The sequence below is a fragment of the Nannobrachium achirus genome (genome assembly GCF_963921795.1).
Source record: "Nannobrachium achirus genome assembly, chromosome: 6".
In the NCBI taxonomy this organism is placed as follows: domain Eukaryota; kingdom Metazoa; phylum Chordata; class Actinopteri; order Myctophiformes; family Myctophidae; genus Nannobrachium; species Nannobrachium achirus.
The window spans coordinates 21,847,312-21,864,512 of record NC_137815.1 but is presented as its reverse complement, the minus strand read 5'-3'; the positions used below and the strand labels follow the sequence as shown (position 1 = coordinate 21,864,512).

At 42.0% G+C, this 17,201-nt stretch overlaps 2 protein-coding genes across 2 annotated transcripts in view; one reads left to right on the top strand and one right to left on the bottom strand.

Annotated features, from left to right (window-relative positions):
• cenpp (centromere protein P) overlaps positions 1-17,201 on the top strand; it is a gene marked incomplete at both ends in the record, with an annotated part of 145,405 nt that overhangs the window by 27,579 nt on the left and 100,625 nt on the right. The gene's annotated exons all lie outside the window — the stretch shown is intronic.
• ogna (osteoglycin, paralog a) overlaps positions 7,004-17,201 on the bottom strand; it is a gene marked incomplete at both ends in the record, with an annotated part of 29,955 nt that continues 19,757 nt past the window's right edge. The window contains 5 exons of the mRNA XM_080727318.1: positions 7,004-7,174; positions 7,594-7,686; positions 8,239-8,441; positions 11,789-11,953; positions 16,339-16,402. Of these exons, the coding sequence (XP_080583444.1) occupies positions 7,004-7,174; positions 7,594-7,686; positions 8,239-8,441; positions 11,789-11,953; positions 16,339-16,402 (696 nt within the window). The remainder of the gene's footprint in view (positions 7,175-7,593; positions 7,687-8,238; positions 8,442-11,788; positions 11,954-16,338; positions 16,403-17,201) is intronic.

Below are 17,201 nucleotides of genomic sequence, written 5' to 3'. Positions count from 1 at the left end.
GGAGTTGTTACAGTACTTAACCAGGATAAAACCGGTTACCAGGATCAAACCGGCGATATCTGTGCCTGTTGGATCATGTAGCAGCAGTGTTGGGTAACGTTTTCCTGTCTGGTGCCAACCCCGAGTTTCCAGAGTTTGTATTGGTACCCCCCCTGTGCCAACCCCGAGTTTCCCGAGTTTGGGCCGTTTTTGAAGAAAAAAAAGTTTTTTTTTTTTTTTTTTCAAATAAATATATTTTTTTACCTCAAAAAATGTATTAGGCATGATCGCGATCGCGAAATTGCATGTTTAACCCCCATACCAACCCCATCTTTCAAACATGGCAGCCATGTTTGTTTACATTTGAAGAAAACATAATGGCTGCTAGCTCATGAATGCCTGAACGGATTTCCAAGCGGATTTTTTTGTTTGAAAGCGGTGAACAGCGTGCACACACGTGGTGCATGATCTAGGCATGGGCGTGCACGATCCGTGCACTATGAATTACATGGAAGTCTATGGAAACCATGGCAACTAGGACTTCAAAGAGATTTAATTGATGGCACCATAAGTGTTAAGCTTTAACGTGTTATCCTGGGTTTAAGTTATATTGTAAAGGATTTGGACAAGGACGATTTTTCCATCCACGTCTCCATGGACAGAGACGAGCTAGTTCATTGATCAGGCGTTTCCTGGTGCAAATGCGTCGGATGGATTTTCCTTTGTGGCAACAAATTAGGTCTTAAATGTAACAAAGACATGCCATTCATTTGAAAAACGTATAAGTAACCGAGTACTCTTAATGCAAAACTAACGTGTTACTTCGTTACCCCCAAAAGGTATTCTGATACCAGTGTTGTTGTTAAAAGTATTAGTTTTAGTCAAATTTTAGTTGACTGAATATCATAAGATTTTAGGCGACTAAATCTAGAGTTGATTTAGTCGACTAAAATGTATTTTGTCAGGCCTTGAGCAGGCATCGTAATGACTGATTTTACACTTGGTGTGTGTGCTGAAAATAGATCTACAAGCTCACAACGCGTCGTGGCGCGACGCGTTGTGAGCTTGTAGATCGGCTATTTTCAGCAATCAAACACCTGAGAGCAACCAAACATAAAATGACTCTCTTCTCCACTAGTCCCTCCCTTGTGTTTTGTTGACGAAATTGTCAATATATTTACTTATTTAGTCTTAGTTTTAGTCACCACAGCTTAGTTTTTGTTTAGTTTTTATTTCATTTTCGTCAGTGAAAAAAACACAGTCGACAAACATTTTTCGTCATAGTTTTAGTCGACGAAATCAACACTGTCTGTTACAGTAACAGTGTTAATTTGAACACAGTTAACCCCAACACTGTGTAGCAGTGATCTCCATAGACCTCCATTCTGATGCCTCTGATGCCACTGTCTGGTGGAATAGTAACTGCACATAAATTTGTAAAAAAAGGGGGAAAAAAGTAGCACGCTGGTTTGGAACCAGCACGTCCGCCATTGCAAAAATATTGAGTAAATCTGATGTAAACAAAGGGGATAACGACACAAGGGGATGATGCAAGGATAGTCTCGCGTGACCAGACTGTTGCCTCCGCGATTTGCAAATGCTCCCGGCATACAGTCTGGGGCACGGAAATAGAAACGATGAGTTCGAGATAGAGCGGATGTGACGCAACCGCTCCCTTGGTGCAGTAACAATAACATGTCCTACTGCCACTGGAAGCGTTATGTCTCCTTTCAATATTTTGGGGGGCGTTATTTCGTCTTTCTCTGGTGTTATTGGTGTTATTTCCATGATGTTTTCAAACGTTTTCTTAAACTACACACCCATAACAAGAATATGCTGCTCAAATGACTCTTGTCTGTGCGAGTGTGCTTCTGTTATGTTTCCAGTGGGACTACAGTTCCGCCAAATTCCGTGCAGCAGTGGCTACTTCCGATACTCGCCGTTCGTGAGCTGCCGTTCCAGACTCTATAAAGCATTCGGAGATTGTGGAATAGTTGTCTGGCTACGCGAGACTATTGCCAGGAGATAAAAAACACAATGACGTGTCAGACAAAACCTGTTTATCGTCCCCACACGGCAACACAACTCAGTCTTTAACCACTTAAACACCCTCTAGTCTAGACACAGTAAACTGGGTCTGGGTTTGCTCTGTGCTTGGACTTCTTTTTTACATCTACACCACATTTCTTCATCAAAACAATGCCCAATCTCCTGTGTTTGGCCAATGTTCCCCGTGGTTAAATATCTAAAGCTGGTTGCACGCTGCACTGCGGTCTTTCGTTGCGTTTTGGAAATCCGAAATCCGGAGGCCAGGGAGAAAGAGAGGAAAGAGAGAGAGAGCAAGGGACTCAGTGCGACAGCTGCAAAAATCGAACCTGGTCCGAAAATAAATACGAAACGGGCGGCAGTGTGCAAACGTGATTGACATAACGCGAAGTTGTTTTTTTTTTTTTTTTTTTTTGCGCTCCGAAATTCACTCCAATCTTCGGCCCGAAAAACGCAGCAGTGTGCAAAGACCTTTAGTTCTAGCTGAAGTTTTACAAAAAGCCTGTTTTCCTGTTGCACAAATGGCACAAATGCTTAGAAAAGGCTACTCTGTTATTAAATGTACTTGTGTATGTATCATCGGCATCATGATTATTAAGTTTGAAAAAACCTGTATAGAAAGTGTTAAAATTGTGTTTTTATGTGGCCACACCCACCTGTTCATTAAGTATGCCTAGTTTTCCACCTTAGCACCACCCACCTGAAGTTAGCCACGCTTAAAGCTGTTGTCGTATGATAACGGGTGGGATGATTTTAGTGTTTCACTAAAGCGCTGCATTTCGATTGGGCCTTTTAACTTGGCATTCACACCGTCTATTCCAGTGGTTGTCAACTCCTTTCATATCAAGGAGTGAGGAGTGGACCCTAATTTAGTTTTCATTAGAATCACGGACCCCAATTCGATCTCACTGTCTCTCACACCCTTAGAATATATATATTTCTTTATGGTTGGATATGATTTTCTTCAGAATCTCATGCCATATTGATGTGGTTGAGAGATGACCGCTAAACTACAATAGGAATAATAATTCCTCGAGGACTCCTGTTGGTTGCTGGACCCCACGTGGAGAACCACAGCCTCATGGACATCGAACAGAGAATCTCAACTCAACCTGAAACATTGCAACTTGACTAGAAAATGCAGACTTGATTTGATTTGAAACCACAAGCTGCTTACAGCAGTTCGACGATAACCACAACAAAGTCCTGAGACTATTTCCATCGTTGTCCTCTCACAAGTGCTACATACCATGTCTTGTGAAACAAAACATATGACCACCATATTCCATTGCAAAATACCAGTTTGAGATGTATTTGTGCCCAAGGCAACACCAAAGGGCAAGTCCAAATCTTGAGGCACACAAACATTACAATTTACAATTTAGGCATTTAGCACAGGGGTTTTCAAAGTGGGTGACGGGGCACCCTGGGGTGCCGCGACGGCAGTCCAGGGGTGCCGCCACTGCCGCGAGATCATTTGATAATATTTGGAATTTATTTGGACACTTGAAAAAATATTTAGTATCATTTTAAACTTGAAGTACACAGTTATTTTCAGTCAGTTCTAACCAAAATGGCTATTATCTCAATGTTTTCCTAGCAACATAATCACTAAAATATCATTACTGTCAGGCAGAATCCTCTGTCGCACAAAACTAGTGAAAACAGTGCTTGTAGATCTGCTGTTTTCACTAGTTTAGTAAATTTATAGATGATAAATACCAAACGAACGGTTTTGGACATACAAGGATTCCACCCGACAACGACGATATGCTATAAATATAAGGTGCTGGGAGTGAAAATTATAATGTAGGGGTGCCTCGGATTAAAAAATATATTTATGGGGTGCCCTGAGACAAAAAGGTTTGGGAACCCCTGATTTAGCAGACACTCTTAATCCAGGGCTACTTACAGTACAATAAGCAAGGACAACACAAGGTAATACATCAATTGCATAGAAACAGTTGCGACCGTAGTTCGCAGGTTACTATCAGAACCGCCACAGCTTGACCGTATCCGTCCATCCTTCCGGACAGGTAACACCTGACACTGTGGTTCCCCTGACACATCACTGTGACATCAGAGTGATGTCAGATACTCAGAGCAGGGATCTCCATATACAGTATGGGCATGAACAGGTGACATCACAGTGATGTCAGATACTCAGAGCAGAGATCTCCATATACAGTATGGGCATACAAGGGATGCTGTTAGGGATCTCCATAATATATGGGCATAAAAGGGATTGTATCCCAGATGATGCATTGTTAGGAAAACAATACTAACAGAATCCATACATTGCCAAGACAGATAGGCGTCTTACTGGTAATAGTAATCGAGGATAATAGGTAAACCAAGAATCATCAGTCTAACGGTCTAATCATGTATTCATATCTGGGCAAAATAACTATAACACATGTTATAGCTCTTATCCCTATGTAAAAACATTTAGATTTTCATTTACTAATGACAAATAAAAAGATTAACCGCTTGGGTACTATTTCATACTTTACAAATGTTCATAATACTATGGATGGACCTTTATTGATCCCATGGGGGATATTCTGTTGCCAAACACGCGGATATAGGAAGAAGAGACCAGTATAATTATGCAGCATTCTGTTGCACACATTGAAAGACCCAAGTCTTATCAGAAAGAACAGGTTGCTCTGTTCCTTTCGGTAATATAGCTCAAATGAACAGTTCTATTAGAATACAATTATTACTTTTATTATATATTTTTTTGTCTATAATAACATGCCCAAAAATAGGGACACCAGGGCATGCAGAGTTTTAAGCAGAATGTTTCACAAACAAAACATAATTGAAATCAAGTGAAGACAAACCAGTGTACCATGCAAATAGGCCATAGAGAAAGAGACTCCATACCTGCTTTAATTTAACAAAAAGGTTTATCTTTATTAAAATATCTTAAAAACAGCAATGCCACATACATATTTAACTGTACATCATTGTTTTATTCACATATGTTATAATTCAATAATTATAATTGAAAGGGTAGACGTACAGAAGAGTAACTTTTTCACATTACTATATTTCATTAATACATTGTTATACCTCAGTCCTCATTGACTGGAGTCTATAAGTTAATGAAAACAAAATGAAGTTAATTCACAGGAAAGCCCCAAAGTTGAACAATTGTACGTGACATTCTCCTGATTCAGCGAACCGGTTTAATGATTATGAGGTTAGAATCCAAAACTCTAAGCTTTTCCAGTTGTTGTCTGGGACATTGAGCCACGACACAACAATGTGATGTAAACGCTCAAAGGGATACCTTGACACTTGGTTAGTAGACTATCTATAGATGTTTTTAACCATATTCTGCTTAACTTAACCATTTAAATCCTATATATTTCATTGCCTGGGGTCCCCCAGGGGTCCGTAGTTTGTCCCCTCCTTTTTTTCCCCCCATCTACACCAAATATCTCCACCCCTAATAGCCTGCTTTCGGTGAATGTGCTCCTATTTTCCCCGGAATGCTCGCCTATTATGACATGCCCAGAATAGAGACGCAAAGGTTCACGTGGCAAAAGGTGCATTTAACCTCAAATAAAATGTGGACTATTCTACAAATAACTATTCTACTTTTCGCCAACATTAGCAAACATTGATCGCTTATTGATTGGAGATTTAAAGAGAGTTCATAGTTTTGGCCCTGTGTCCAAGATGAGCATCAGTTACATTTGGTCCAACATGTTTGTTACTCGAAAATCACTTGTGAAATGTGAATGACCAACTGTACCATTACCAGTACCGTGTCAGGTAAACATCAGAAAGTGAGACAAGTTTGAGTTGCACCATTGTGACGTGAATTTCTCTGCTCATGAACTGACCAAATATGCTGGAAAACGGCAACGGAAAGAAAATGTATTTCACAAGCAAAAAAAATAAAAAGCTGATAGCAGCTTTGCCAAAGCCTTTTGAACGCAGAACGCTGCCATATTTCTTCTCTGTCGCGACCAACCGCACGTCGTGAACACAGGCCAACCACTTTACTCATTCGGACCCTCCGCATACCCGAGGACCACGCGAACGCAGCATTAGCTCATGTATTCCAAACCTCTAATGAACTACAGACTGCAGTGAAGGCTGGGACGCAATTCATATATGGAGATATCATTTTCAGTGTGTGTGGTGGGTGGGCTGATGTAAAACAGTGGTTCTCAACCTTAATTTCAAGGACCCCCAGTTTGGTATACATTGCACCCCCATACAGCCAGTCTCTATGTGCGTGGGTGTCACCATTTCAAGGCATCATTTGGTTCACAACTACCACTGTGGCTCCCCGGGACCTCAGTTTGAGAACCACCGATGTAAAATGTGTACTGTATGTATGCTGTACAATAGATCCAAATGTCAAAGTTTCCCTTTGAATTCCATTGGAATACGGATTGTATACTCTACATAGAAGCTAGCAGGTTAGCCTGAGAGTCTTGTTTCTAGTTGCGTATTTGGCCTTTATTCATGTTGTTTAAACCAGTGGTTCTCAAACCTTTTCATGTCAAGGTCGGACCCCCCAAATTAATGTATTTGTATTCGGACCCCCATCTGATTTTCTTTTAGTGACAGAGAAACCCATACTAGATTTGTGTTTTTTAAATATATACCCCCCCCCCCCTGTGTAGTCCTTAATTCAAAAGACTTATTAGGTCCATTAGCTTGTGATAAATTTAGAAGTACATATTGTTTTGTAAGAGGAATGCTCATAATACAACACGCTTGTTTTACTGGTCGCTACAGCACAAGTGTTGACATCTGATACAACTGGCGTCTTATAAAACCCATCTAACTGCAGCTTTGCGACATAATTTCCATCAAAATGTTAAGCCTGATTTATACATAGTTGATCATCAGCGGCACAATGTACAACCAAGTATAAATCGGGCATTTACAGCCCCTCCCCCTTCAAGCACAGATGTGATTGGCCAGACTGAGCGTGGAACTTGCAGGTAGCTCAGTGGTAGCGGCCAATGGGCAGAGTCTTGAGACAGGTGAAGCTGTTGGGGTACTTGGCCAGGATGACAGGGTTTCCGTCCATGCGGACCTCGTTGAGGTTTGGGCGGAGGTAGTAGGTGTTGTTGCCTTTACAGAAGGTGTCTGTGCTGATCTCAGTGATGTTGTTGTTCTGAAACAGCACATCACAGGGGAAATGGTGGCATTTTAGAGCTGAGCAATTGACCGAAAATGTATCAAACTACATTTAGAACAAATAACTGACTTAATCTTAAATAACTACGATATTTTTTTTGTTATATGTGTATACTCTATATCAATAGATCAACACAACATGTTCTAATAGCCCTGTCATAATATTCGAATTAACAATTTACGCCCTCTATTGTCCTTCATTGTACAATGGTTGTGTACAAAACAATTGCAGAATTAGCTGATCTACCAGCTCACATCACATTGAGATGCGTTGTGATCTTGTGGATCTGCTGATTATCGTAATTGGGGCAAAATGTTTAAATAAACATGATATTTATTTAATTGTCATTATCAACTCATGCGGTGTTCATGGTATCATTATTATTATAAACATACCTGTAGATGGACTATGCGTACACTCTCTGGAATCTGAGGAACAGCCTCCAGTCTGTTGTCAGCCAGGAAGAGGTTGGTCAGTTTTGTGAGTTTCTGTTGGGAAAAAAAATATATCCTGGTTTGACTGGTGTTACCTGTGTTGTCTGAACACCATTTAATCCCAGACTAAACACAGTCAACAGAGACGTACACTGCCTTTCCTGAACAATTCTCATACCGCCACCAAAAGTTGGAGGGAGATTATGTTTGTAACCCTTGTCAGCTTGTTTGTCTGTTAGCAGCATAAACTTGTGAATGTGCTTGTGCAAATAAGCCATTTACTGTAAACCTTTGCCACTGTGTTATCAAATGATGTCATGTACGGATTATGTCTGAACAAAATAACTAGTGAATATTGGCACATTTTGGCGTTTAAAAGGTCAAAAGGACAAGGTCACTATCAGTCAAGAGCTAAATTAAATAATCACTCATAATCTCGTGGAAATGGTTCATGAGATTGGTCAGAAACATTAGTCAGAAAAATAGTATTTTAAGGCCACATGACTACCCGAAGAACATAAAAAATGCAGCTACGAACTGTGCAAACGAGCAAGGCGCATGGAGTTGTGAATATGGAGTCCGGTGCCCTGGTTAGATCCTCTGTACCTTGAAGGCATTGGCTTTGACTCCCTTGGTCCTGAGCAGGTTGTAGTTGGCATTGAAGACGGTCAGTTTGGTTGGCAGCATGGGCAGTTTGACCAGCAGGTTCTCTGCCAGAGACAGCTCCTCCAGCAGAGTGAGCTTAGAGAACGCCCCATCCTCAATCTCTGAGATCAGGTTCCCTGTCAGGTCGATCCTCTTCAGAGTCACTGTGGGAAACACAAACAACACAATCTTACGGCTCATGCAACAAGCCACAAGGAATCCCCTGTTTGCCATGAAATATTGGGCTTATGAGCAACCAGGAGGTGTCCTACAATAGGTACCAGTAAGACTCCCTAATCGGGAGATAAGCGACCGTCAGGTCGCAGCGTGATTTTAGGGCAAAATGTGTAGGAGCAGTGTCCAAAAATGTGGTTGAAAAAAATCGGCCTGATGGTGGCGCTGAGTGTAGACATAGTGTGTACCGATTTGTGTGATTTTAGGGCAAAATCTGTAGGAGCAGTGTCCAAAAATGTGTTTGAAAAAATCGGCCTGAAGGTGGCGCTATATGGGACAGATCCATGTTGATGAGATGAGTGTAGACATACTGGCCCTCATTTATCAATGGAGTGTAAAAAATGGTCTATTTTTTTCACCAAATTTTGCGTAGGGCAACGTGTGCACGGCATTTATCAATGCTTCCTAAACAGACACACCTGGCGTACATTTGATCCCAGCGTTGATAAATGCGCAGGCTGAAATTTAAATAACACGCCCTTAATTATTCTCGAAACGCCCCGATTTTACGACTAGAACGACCTGAATACGACCTAACAACGAAAGGAAAGCCAATAGAAGAGTGTCCACGTCCCACACAGACCACGCACACATGCACGCACGCACGCACACACCACCAAGCCCAGCAGCATTTAGGTTCACTGTGGAACCATTATTACCATTTATTTTGTATAGTAGCCTAAGCTTGCAGCCTACATGAGTGAAACCACACCAGTCATTGTCACAAATGGAATATATTAATTTAACCCAATATCGGCGACGCTGCAGTGCGCGTTTGAGTGGTTACAAAAAAAGAAGAAAAAAAAGAACGCACAATCATGTATTCCCGAAACCACAGGATGCCGTGCATGCGATGTTACTCTGAGAGATACTGACAAGGAGGCAGTTATAATCTGAAGGTTTGAAGCGTCGGGTGGGTTTTATCCTTAATACATAACTCCATAAGAGGACACACTTGTATAATACCTCACGGTCCACGAAAAGAATGTCACGGTCTCACTCTCACCACGTCGGGTTTCATCATTAACTCCAGCATAGTGTAAGCCTACTACAGTACTGTAGCGACTGTATAAATTGAGAGACCCCACAGTTACGTTTTGGATATAAATTTAACCCAATTTCGGCGACGAGCACAATGCGCGTTTGAGTGTTTGAACTTGCAATCATGCACCGTTCCCGCACGGGCGGGTCTTCTCCCCGCAGCGTGCGTGTGTTGGGCTGGGCACAGCCAGGTTTGGACCTTCGGGTTTTATCCATATTTAAAAGGATTCGCGTCACTGTATAAATTGGAGGCTCACGCCTCACGGTAAATCACAGCGGCGCCACGCTGGACCCGAAAATGCTCTCGCATGCGTTCGTAGGCTATATCTGTGCTTGTTCTGAGCCAGGTCTGCAATCTTAAGATTTAGACTGTTAAAGCACTTAACAGTAGATTGCTTCTATATTGCTAGATTTTAATTGCTTGTCATTGTAACTTGGAAATAAAATCGGCGTGCATGTCTATGATGTAGCTGGCTATAATAGGCTATGCTTTTATAAAATGTAATATTTTCACAGGATTATTTATTATTGTGTTGGATATACATTTTCGAGTGGATACATGTGTCCATTGCCTGTCAGATAGTTAGACAATGCTGCTCCGCACGTCTACAATGGAACAAAGTGGTGTAGGATGATTCCTACACCACCTCAGGACTTGACGTGAGATTTGATCCTACCCTAGACCAAAGTCAAAGTCAAGTTGAAATGATAAATGTCGAGACTTCCCTAAATTTCGGTGTACACCCAAATTTTGATCTGCACCACGTTGATAAATGAGGGCCACTGTGTAGCGATTTGAGTGATTTTAGGGCAAAAATTGTAGGAGCAGTGTCCAAAAATGTGTTTTGCAAGAATGGGCCACATGGTGGCGCTAGAAGAGGGCCATGTGAGAAATGAGGGGTGGGTTCTCCGCGCCGCCGAGGCGGACGAATAGGTACCGGCCCCGGCTCTCCCGGTCGCTCCTAGCCCGAGTTACGGCATTTTATGTGCGCTGCAGTGGCAGGGGGTCCTCCACTGGACTTTTGCATCCGTTCTGGAGCACCAGGAGTCGGTGGTCCCCGGGAATTCCCCGTGAGCAGCCCTGTTGGGGTGGTCATTTGGTCATTTTTGCACATTTGGTCATTTTTTACATCTGGAGCTCCGGGGGTCCTTGGAGGTTGTAGTTTGGCAGGCAAGGAGTGTGTGTGCAAAATCTGGCATGGATCGGGGCAACGGTTGCGGAGATATGAGCAGGGCAAAAGTGTGACATGTGACGTGTGACAGACAGACTGACTGACGGACGGACTGACTGACGGACTCACAGTTTGTGGAGGTTTTGATAGTAACTGCGACCTGACTGTCGCAATTAAAGCTGGGCAATAGGAAAATCTTCGATATTTGATAACGTTGTTGAATACCTCGATATCGATATTACTCACAATATTAGTCAAAACAATTGAATTATATAGTTTTTTTTTTATGTTTTTCTGCTTTACAGTAGGTCCACTGCCTGCCTAACCCAGATAATAAATAGCATATTCATGCATGCACACTGCACAGTACAGGTAGGTTTTACTGAAATAACCACACCTGGTTACAGATGGACTGCTTTTTTGCATGTGCTACGTGCCAGCATAGTGTGTCTGTTAATTAATTTGACACATACACCAATACCTAATTTAAAGCCATCTTCGTCGATATGTATACCTTGCATATTGATACCTCGATATTGATACATTTTCGTCCAGCCTTAATAGGTAACCTGAATTTCTTTGAAAGACCAGGACAAAATGTGTCTCAATTGTCCTGATAATATTTAGGCTTTCATAATCTGATCTGATCAGATAGGGATTAAAAGTTTTGAACTGCTGGGACCAGGTTGAATATATCCTCAAGCTAACAGGGTGTTGCATATTGATGACACAGGCACGCAAGGTTATATTAATGAAGCATTTATCCTGGTCTCTCATTGTCTGAAACAAATTAAAGTTTAATTCAGGATATGTAGTTAGTGTCATTGGACACACTATTGTTCTCTGACCGAGAATCTCTTAGCGGCAAACTGCACAAACGTAAAAGGGAAGCTATTGGTCATGCTTCACACACTGTTGTTATGCTTCACATGACATCACAAATAATATATAATATAAATGCTAAGACGGAATTCAGTTCCCAGTGGATTCCTCGCGACTCACGTCAATGCAACCACACTTGCAATTTCCCAGAATTGCACCTTTGTAGTTGTTGTTAAACTCACCAATGTCAGCAAAGTCTTTGGAGGTGATCTTCTTGATCTTGTTGTAGCGGGCGTACAGGTAGGCTGTCTCTTTTGGAAGCGTGGGCACGGCCTTCATTTCCGGAGTCACTTCCTCGCAGTAAACGGAACCCGTCAGACACACGCACAGCAGGCATGTTGGAAGATCTACAGCACAGTAGAAACACATGCATCAATACTACTACCACAACCAAATGGACTCTTCCTGTTCAATTTGGTTACATTGGTACTCTCAGAGTTCAATTAAAAGTGCAATAGACAACATTCAGTCACTAGATTTCGCACTCTCAACACTTCTGTTTAATAAGGTTCCTTATTTATGCAGTTTGCAACATTGTAACTGGTCACTTTCTACAATACAAGTATTTCTTCCACAATAGAGTCACATCAAGCTGCAGATATGGTGTCTCTTTGTACTTTGTAGACCATCCTTGGAAGCTCCTCGTGCTATGGATTGCCACTGCAGATTTCCAACAGAATCTGAACACTTTAGATAATCTAGTGCAGTGCCAGTTAATAGTGGGCTGGTTCTGGAGAACCACTCAACTGATCTACAGTAAGGAGCTAAGGACGGTCAGACAGACATAGACACAGAGGATCTGAGACCGTTTTCTGGTTATGGTGGACAGCTGAGCAGTTCAGTGCTCTGACCAATTAAGCGTCTAGTCGGCGACCTGGCCAACTCGGAACAATGTAAATAGGGAATGAATGCCCCGCCCTTTAATGCAAACCCCATTATACCTGTTTTCATAGGACCCGTTTTGACCATCTGTCTGCCTGTGTCCATTTATGCCCATATATGGAGTTATCTGTATCTGTCTGTCTGTATGTCGCTGTCCATTTTATGTCCATATATGGAGATCACTGCAGTTATAGTTCTGGGTCCATTTTATGCCCATATATGGAGATATCTGTCTATCTGCGTCCATTTTATGCCCATATATGGAGTATCTGTCTGTGCCTCCAACTGTGTTGCAGACACAGTGCCGGTTCCCCCTTCAATGCAAACCTCATTATACCTGTTGTCATAGGACCCGTTTTGAACATCTGTTTGCCTGTGTCCATTTATGCCCATATATGGAGATATCTGTATCTGTCTGTCTGCGTCCATTTTATGCCCATATATGGAGATCTTTGACCATCTGTTTGCCTCTGTCCATTTATGTCCATATATGGAGATATCTGTATCTGTCTGTCTGCAATCCATTTTATGCCCATATATGGGGGCATTCATTTTATGCCCATATATGGAGAACGCGCGTGCCCGTGGGACGAACGGTTCTCGAGATACGCGGATTACATACATACATACACACTCACAGAGATTTTTTGTTGACTCATGTGGCGTACGTGATGTCAGAGCCTTTTATGAAGTGATGTCACAATGAGTCAGAGCTTTCGCCGATTTCCTCCGGAACAGCCTGATGTCAACAATCAACCAAATAAACCAACAATCAAATAAGGAGATTCCGAACGTTTCGCGCCGGTTCGGGAAAACCGCGTGTCGGGTCAGGTCGAGACCCGGCACTGCACTCCGTGCCGCGGCGGGGAACGCGCGTGCCGAATCTGAAGCCGGTGGGACGAACGGTTCTCGAGATACGCGGATTACAGACACACAGACAGACAGACAGACAGACACGCAGAGACTTCTCGCATTTATAGATAGATTACCCATTTACATCAACAAGAAACATACTGTAACTACAACGTATATAGTAGGTGAAAATGTTGTATGGGACTGCCAAGAAAACACTCAAAGTGAGTGTGGATAAAGATTGTGCGACTCCACCCGAGGCAAAACAGAGTCACAGTGGCAGTGCTACCATGTTTGTTATAGCTAAGGATGAAGATAATCAAACTGGCAGTCGCAATTAATTCAGTGAAGGCAGAAGTTACTGCTAGACATGATGAGGTTCTAAGCAACCATTCAAGATATTAAGATGGTGTCAGTTATGATGGTGGTACTGACTATGGCTGTTTGGGGGTCCTTGGCAGACTACTACTGTACTACTACTACTACTGCTACTTGATTGATTGATTACTTTATTGACGATTATTAAAGGTACAAGCAGTACGGGTTAAAGAACAATTTGATTTTAAAGATTTGTTTATGGCTTTTCTGCTTTTATTGATAGTTCATGTGAAGATTGACAGGAAAGAGGGAGAGAGATGGGGAGAGACAAACAGCAAAGGTCGTCAGGAACGGGACTCAAACCCACGACATGCTGTTAGGCATTAGAGGTGTATTAGCTGGACCGCTAGGTCAGCGGGAGCCCCCATACAATTTGATTTGCGGTGAAAACTCCATCTCATTCCTCATAATGGTTGTTGTTTTTTCGCTGTGTAATATAATGATTGTTGTTTACCGATGTGTAATATTCACGTGTTGGCACTAGGGATGGGTATCGTTCACCTTTTAATCGATACGATACCTTTTTCGATACCTGGGAATCGATACGATACCATTTTTGATACCATTTTCGATACTTTTTATTTATTATTATTATAATTATTATTTGCCTTTTTCTATGGGCTATTTTATAGAAGTTGGATCATTGTCATAATAAACATTATAGGCTATTCTCGGATATTTTCACAGTAACGAGTGTAGCCTACTAAAGCAGTCATTAAACTTTCAGTAGCCCAACTGTTACAGACGCGACAGCCAAGTGTGCATTCAAAAGTATCGAAACAAGGTATCGTTCGTTTTTACGTGAACCGATACTCGATAGTATCGAGTCAGTGAATCGATACCATTAAAAGTATCGCCGACGATACCCAACCCTAGTTGGCACCAACAGCAGTTTGATTATTATAATATTGTTTACAGTTGTACAAATCGCACAAAACGCAACCCTTAGCCTCTAGACTACATATCGTCGTTGTCGGGTGAAAACCGTATATGTCCAAATCCGTTGGTTTTGCATTTATCATTTTAAAAATGATTTAGGCGTTGTGTGCTTGTAGATCTGCTGTTTTCATTACTTTTGTGCGACGGCCTTGTCTGATGAAGCAGGGGCTTTACTTTGCGAAAGAATGTACATTTGAAACTTGGAGATACGAGGTTTCCACCCGACAACGACGATATACTACAAGGTTGTAGCACTGATCTAAGATCTGATCTTTGTACTCCGAGTCCTTACTAATGTCATTGATCTGAACCATCTACTTTAAATGAGAGCTGTGTTCATTGTTCTACTTAGTTCACTGTTTCATATGAGCTCCATGGCTGACTTCCAGCACGCACGCACACGCACGCGCGCGCGCACACACACACACACACACACACACACACACACACACACACACACACACACACACACACACACACACACACACACACACACACACACACACACACACACACACACACACACACAGAGAGAGAGAACAGATGTGCAAGAGAGCTTGTAATTAGTTGTTGGATCGGTGTGTGGCCATTATTAAGGAACGTCAACCTCACACGCACGCACACACACACACACACACACACACACACACACACACACACACACACACACACACACACACTGACAGATAAATCCCATAGGCGTAATGGACAGACACCTGAGCTAGTTCCTGGAGGGATACTTGCTCTACCATTATTAAGTCACAAAAATGACACAGCTCATTAACCAATTTGAAACACACGCACGCACGCACGTGCACACACACACACACGCACACATGCACACACACACACACACGAGAGGAGGAGTGTATGCATGAATTTCCAGAGATTGATAATATATACAGTCAAAATCGTGTTGAGAACAGAGATCAGATGGTATTATTTGTAAAAAGAAAAAAAAAACACTTTATATACTAAAATATGTAAGGAACTATTGACTGTAGTGCTGTAGTGCATTACATTATCTGTTCAGATGTAGTCTTGTAATGCAGTGGTTCTCAACCTTTTCAGGCCGCGACCCCCAAAATAATTGGGGGGACCCCCCTAGGGGTGGGCGATATGGAAAAATACAATATCGCAATATTTTCCCAAGCTGTATCACGATACACAATATTATCACGATTCTTTTTCATGTCGGTTTTTATGGTTATTTTTCAAGTTACTTAACTGTACAACCACCTACTAGGTAACACAAACTAAAAGAAAAAGGAGTAGCATATCATTTAGACCAGTGGTCCTCAAAGTGGGGTCCAGGGACTTTCTGGGTTCCTTTTGGGAGGTCTAAATTGATCCTTACAAGTATGTAACTCTGACAGTATACAAATGAAACCAAATGGACCCTTACTGGTCCATTTGGTTTCATTTGTATACTGTCAGAGTTAAGGGGAGACCTTGACATTTTAAAGTTTGAGAACCACTGATTTAGACAAAAATTTAAATTAATTCCTCAATGAATCTGTATTGACAATTTGACGATTTTTTATAAGGCTCCCTCATTGTATCACGATATATAAGATATCTCTGAAAAGGCGTATCGTGGAGACATTGTATCATCTCAACGATATTTATCACCATATCGCCCACCCCTAGACCCCCCTGGATTGTGGTAGTGTAGTCTTACCAGAGGCGTCTCCTTCATCTGGGATAGGGCCATCATCTGGTTCATCAGCCTGAGATAGCGCCCTCTGCAGGAGTAGAATACACTGTTATATGTAGTCCCCCACTATAACACAGATCAAGGCTTTACCACAGGGGTCTGGGCTCCCATGCATGCTGTCCCTGTGTTATTCATTGGATAAAAAAACACACTTCTTGATTATTCGTTTAATTAAAGAACATGAACAATAGTTGCAGCCAAAAATTCATTTATACTCCATAGCGTGATGGTTTCTCTTGCCGACAAGAGGGTTGGGTGGTTCAATGTCAGCCACAATAACATGAATGGAATGCGTTAATTAATAAATTTTTGTTTGTGTGTGTGTGTGGGGGGGGGGGGTTCTGGCACTTGTCAAATCAGTCAAATCAGTGGCCGATTGGGTGGGGTCGTGTAAAAAAAGAAAGGAACGAACCACACATCGTTAGGGGTAGGGAGTGATCCTGTAGGATTTTAACACATTTTGAAAAATCGATATAATTTTGGCCTTCATCAAGATTAATTTGATCGACAGAAATTAAAACTCTCAGAGTTACTGTATGGTGGTCCTTGAAATCAAAAGGTTAGAGAACCACCAGTATTGTAATTGTACAGCAGACGTGAAGTCCACATACCAGCTCTGACAGTGTGATAAACCGGTTCCGGAAACGATTCCAAATGTGATGGAACCGATTCTGGCTCCTCACTGGGGCCTTTTCCACCGGGTTCTTTCTCCCGCCTATGGGATGGCAACTTTCTTGGAACCTTGGTTTGTTCTTGCGAACTAACCTTTACGGTTCGGAAACCAACTCGGTTCTCGGTGGAAAAGCTCACCTCTGGTTCATCCCATA